General features: G+C 32.5%; 1 protein-coding gene across 1 annotated transcript; it reads right to left on the bottom strand.

Moving 5' to 3' along the window:
- Nucleotides 1-4,123: 4,123 nt before the first annotated feature.
- On the bottom strand, nucleotides 4,124-5,225 carry LOC107918478 (serine/threonine protein phosphatase 2A 55 kDa regulatory subunit B alpha isoform). The gene is made up of 4 exons (XM_016848051.2): nucleotides 5,101-5,225; nucleotides 4,889-4,987; nucleotides 4,658-4,777; nucleotides 4,124-4,470 (listed from the first exon to the last, which is right to left on the bottom strand). The coding sequence occupies exons 2-4, from the start codon at nucleotides 4,955-4,957 to the stop codon at nucleotides 4,159-4,161; spliced, it is 501 nt and encodes a 166-aa protein (XP_016703540.1). The 5' UTR covers nucleotides 4,958-4,987; nucleotides 5,101-5,225; the 3' UTR covers nucleotides 4,124-4,158.
- Between the last annotated feature and the right edge of the window lie 588 nt (nucleotides 5,226-5,813).

The following is a 5,813-nucleotide window of genomic DNA, read 5'->3' as shown; positions in this document are numbered from 1 at the left end:
TTTTATGACACAAAAAGAGCTTGTGGTCTAGTGGCAAGGTGGCGTGTTGTGAAAATATGAGGTCTGAGGTTCAAGTCCTGAGTTGTGCAATGGGTATTTATTTTACTACTTGAGCCGTGTAAGTGGCAGAGTTGGAGTGAAATACTACCGAAGGAAGTTTGAGCTGGTTATAGAGGGAGTTGAGGAGGAATCGGTGGAGTGATAAGGGGAGAGATTTGAGGAGAAAATCGATGAGTTGTTGAGAGGAAGAGTTGTGCCAAAATTGGACTTTAGCACTCTAGGAAATTCAGCTAAAGGGGATTGCTAGTGCTGAATTGGTCATCTTGAGGCTTTCGGTATTGGAGTGCATTCCCTCTTTCGCAGTTGAAAGTTTTAGCCGATTTTGGTTTACCTTTTTACGGTTGGTGCATACTTTGCCAAGTTTCGGGTTCGTTTCTATTTCTCTTCTCTCATCACATTTTGCTTTTGGCCAAATCTCTCTTCCCTTTTTCTTCTTGTTGGCCGAACCTTTTCTCCTCTCTTCTTTTCTCTTTTCTGTCGAAAGCTCCCTTCCTCTTCCCCTCTTCACTTTGTCGATTCCTTCCTTATTCTTCTTTTCCAAACCCCAATCGTTATTCTTTCTTCCTTAGGCCGAATTCCACATCTTTCCACCCCCACCTCTTGTTTTCTTTTTCTCCTCATCTTTTCGATTTCTCCCCTAGTCAACTCTTTCCCTTTTATTTGCTCTAATTGCCGAATCCTCCCATTCCCTGGGGGCCGATCATGGGTCTTGCGTTTGGTAGTCATTCTCTCGCACGTTATTGGTAAGTATTATAGAATGGTGTTTTCCTTTATCGGCTAACTTAAGTGCTTACCTTTTTCAGTTAGTGCCTAGGAACCTCTTAAAGAGTCGAAGGTTGGTGAATACTCTGGTTAAGCGAACCGTTCCTTCTCGCTCGATCAAGTTGGGGTAAGTTAGCAATCGTAACAACTTAGGATTAATTGATGGTATAACTACGTAGACGATTAACTAAGATTTTTGGTCAAATGTAGGTTTTGGGTGCTCGTGGATTGTGGTGCTTTCTCACAAATCAGGTGTGTAATCACCCACTACAATCGTAGACCGCCGAAAAACTGATAACACGGCTTTTGAGTCCACACGGGCGTGCGATCGCTTGAGTGGTCGCCTAACTTGCGATTTGTGGGCAAATGATCGAAATAACCTTGATAGGTAAAATGACCGAAATACCCTTTATGGGTAAAATGACCGAAATACCCTCGATGGTTAAAATAACTGAAATACCCTCGATGGGTAAAATGACCAAAATATCATAGAAGCATAAAATGATCAAAATACCCTCGATTGGTAAAATGACTTAAATACCATCGAAGGGTAAAATGACCAAAATACCCCCGAAGGGTAAAATGATTGAAATACCCCCGAAGGGTAAAATGATCGAAATACCCCGAAGGGTCAAATGATCAAAATATCCCCGAAGGGTGAAATGATCGGAATACCCTCGAAGGGTAAAATGACTGAAATACCACCATAGGATAAAATGACTGTTATACCCCTAAGAGATGAAATGACTGATATGGCCTTATGTTATGTATAACTGATTTGCTCTATGATATGTATGACAATGATTGACCATGACATTTTGCATACACGTATGATATTATGTCACGACATGTTGCATGGGGTTGGGTTGTTAGATTTGGAGGAAGTGTACTGTATTGTTAAGGTCGTACGGGTCGCCCAAGACGACTGTGGACCTATTGGTGGCTTTTCCACATATACTGTTACTGGCAACTTTGCTGCGATACTGTTACTGGTAGTTTTGCTGCGATACTGTTACTGGCAGCTTTGCTGCGATACTATTACTGGCAACTTTTTTGCGATATTGGTCTGTTTGTAACACCCCTAACCCGTATCCTTCTCCAGAATAGGGTTATAGAACATTACTGGAGTTTACAAATTAATTTACAGGCATTTCATTTCATCAAGCATTCATATTTATAACCAATCAAAATCAAAACATTTATGAGCTAACATTAACCAATTTAACTTATACAAGTCATTATAACCAGAATCAAATCATCCAAAATTACCAATAGAACCAATGGATAACGTGATATATCTCCAACAAGCTTCCAACCCAATCCAGCTTTCGATAATCATTTCAAAACATCTAATAATTATACCTATTACCAATAATAATTCAATTCCAATAAGAAAACACACATATATAATATTCATTACCAAATAGCATTCAATTCTATTAAAATTATACAAAATATAGTTCATACGAACTTACCAGGCTAAATTGCAGAAATAGCAAAATTTAGGGACATTTTGGAAAATTGCTATTTTTCTCGAATTTCCACCCAATCTTGATCTAAATTAATATTTCATTCAATTTACTAATTTAAATAATAAAACAATTCATTTCATGCAATTTGGTCACTTTTTAACATTTTTACAAATTTACCCTTAAAGTCTCACATTTGTTCAATTTAGTCCTTGAACCTAAAACATGTAAATTGCTCATTTTTAATGAAAACTCATGCTAGTTGAATAATAATATATTTTCCTCCTCCTCCTCTCCATTCCACATCCTTAATGTATATAACATGCTTATATGTAACATTATCTATAATTTCACCATTTATTTATATATTCATTCAAAGCTGTCCACTTGAGTCATAGTCACTAAATTATTTATATATTGAGCTACAGAACTCCAAATTGAGATCCGTTAATTTTATCTAAAACTATACTCACATATATTCTTACCATAAAATTTTCAGAATTTTTGGTTTAACCAATAAGTACAGTTTATTCCTTAAATTCACCTCTGTTCTGTTGTCTGACACTTCCGACCGTTCTTCACTAAAACTTAATTATCTCCTTGTAAAAAATTTGGATGATATCCCTGTTTATTTTTATTGAAAATAGACTATTTAAGGATTTTAAACATATAAATTATAACCCATAATTATGTTTTTACAAGTTTTTATGATTTTCCAAAGTCAGAACAGGGGAACCCGAAATCATTCTGACATTGTCTAACAAAATCTATTATATCTCATGATTTACAATTCCATTACTTACACCGTTTCTTCTATGAGAAGCTAGACTCAGTAATATTTAATTACATATTTTTTTCATCCTCTAATTTCATTTCTAAAATTTATGGTGATTTTTTAAATTTAACCTACTACTGCTGTCCAAAACTGTTTTAGTGCAAAATGTTAATTACTAAGTTTATAACTTCCTTATTCCCTTTCTCTATAATATTTCCCATCACTTTCACTTATTTATCTTCACTAATATATCAAGAACATAAGGGTGCGTTTGGTTCGCTGTATTGGATTAGAGATGTATTGGATTAGAGGTGTATTGGATTAGAGGTGTAATAGCAAATCAACTGTTTGGTTGACTGTAATGGAATAGAGGCGTAATAGTAATATTGTGTTTGGTTGAATGGAATAGAGCTGTAATAGCATAGTGGAAAAAACTAAAATGACTAGAATACCCTTAGCATAAATTTGTTTTGGTAAATGATTATTGTTATTGTTATTTAAATTTTAATAAGATTATTATTATCAATAATAAATATTTTAATCATATTTAAACATAATTATTATTAAATATATTTTAATTAAAGTATATAATTTAATAAAATTCTTAATAATTACCAGAAATTTGTTTTGGTAAATTATTATTGTTATTGTTATTTAAATTTTAATAAGATTATTAATATCAATAATAAATAATTTAATCATATTTTAACATAATTATTATTAAAAACATTTTAATTAAAATATATAATTTAATAAAATTCTTAATAATCAATATTCTTATATAAATTTACTAAAATCATAATATATGATACTATAAAATATAATTTAACATAATTATTATTAAAAACATTTTAATTAAAATATATAATTTAATAAAATTCTTAATAATCAATATTCTTATATAAATTTACTAAAATCATAATATATGATACTATAAAATATAATTTAACATAATTATTATTAAAAATATTTTAATTAAAATATATAATTTAATAAAATTCTTAATAATCAATATTCTTATAACAAAAATTCAAAGTAATTTCCGACGGCTAAAATGTTAAGACTACAATTGTAATAGCATTACATGTTAGATCAGTAAACCATATAATAAAAGTATTGGCATATCAAACACTGCCTAAACCATGGAAAAATGACAAAAAAAAGTAACTGATTCCAAAGTATCTTAACAAATAAGCATTCTGGATTCACAACAACTACCACAGGCAAATGCAAAGATGGGAAACCCCCAGTTGGGAATGAGAAGTCATTGCTTGTGCATCCTCCATTTGCAATGTATTGTTTGGAGCTTGTTGATATACTTGAACCAACAATAGGACCATTTCCCATGGCTTTGGTTGAGTACACGTTCATGTTACATACTTTTTTGACTTTCTTCTCTTGTACCTTTACAAGTTTGAAATGACATTAGAAGTACCCAACAGAATGACAAGGTTAAATTTGTAGATTTGCTATGTTGCTGCTTTTGGGATATTGATATTCATTGGGAAAAAATAGTGGAGTTATCACAATAATAATTTGTGTATAACTTCATAACTGTAAAATCCAGAATAGAAAATATGCCTTTACCTACCTTCCATAACTTTATTGTTCTGTCATTTGTCGACAAAAGAAAAAGAGCACCATTAGATGACTGGCACCACCTAATTTTGTTAATTTTCTCCTCAATTTCCAAGCTCTTCAGATAGTCAAACTGTATTAAACCAAGGGAGTACACGTTTTCAATATTCAAGTCCAGAAAGTTTTTAGCATGTACTCCCAATAATCATTATGTTTATGTCTACCACAAACCAAGCATAAATACCTCAGGTTCGTGGCTTTGAAACTCTGTTTTATAGCGAAACTCAGGATGCCTATTGATTGGATAATCCATCTTCTCTAGATCTCTTCGATGTCCAACATGCTACATATTATAAAACGGTATGACAAAGTGTGAGAACAGAACACCGGAGAATCACAGTAAGTGAAACAAGCAGGTTCAGAAATATTAAAAAGAAAAATGGTCAGAGAACGTACGTCTTGAGTGTCAGTCCTTTCAAACAAAACCACCCGACCCCCACGATCACCGATAGCAAGGTGATCGCCATTTCTATTGAATTCAATTACAGATATGATATCAACTGAAAAAGAAACAATGGCATGTAAATGAAGTGAAAAGAGAACTCATAAAGAATGATTTATTCCTAGTGATGACAATTGAGAACTCATCACATCGCATGCATCAAAAAATGACAACTTAAAGATCACACCTCAGGTTTCTCCCACATTATGCAGTGACAAATAATTTGAAGATAAAGATCCACGACACTTTAAGACATACAGATGCTCCAAATTTAAGAATATTAAGTCCTAATCTTCCCAATTTTATGGAGGTTAAGCATGTAGTAATTGCACAGTTCATTTTTCAACATTTCCTCTATTTTTCTTTTGTTTACTTTTGCTTGGTGATAATAACCCCAGTCATACGCCCTATCTAATTGAGATATACTATCCTATCAGTTGAAGTTGCATCTAGATAATGTAACTGGCACCAACAATCTTCGCATTTTATAGTTTTTATTGAAGACATTTACAAATTTCAAACAAGGAAAATATGGTCTTAAACACAACATTCCCTGTTAAACCAATCCAAACAGCTATGAATAATCACTATGAAATCAATCATGGTATTACCCAATAAAGAAAAAAATGAGGTGTTCGAATAACATAGATCTTTAATTCCCTTTAAA

The sequence above is a fragment of the Gossypium hirsutum genome, chromosome D04, assembly GCF_007990345.1.
Source record: "Gossypium hirsutum isolate 1008001.06 chromosome D04, Gossypium_hirsutum_v2.1, whole genome shotgun sequence".
Lineage (NCBI taxonomy): Eukaryota > Viridiplantae > Streptophyta > Magnoliopsida > Malvales > Malvaceae > Gossypium > Gossypium hirsutum.
Note: the sequence above shows the minus strand (reverse complement) of the source record. Positions and strands in the feature narration are given on the sequence as shown.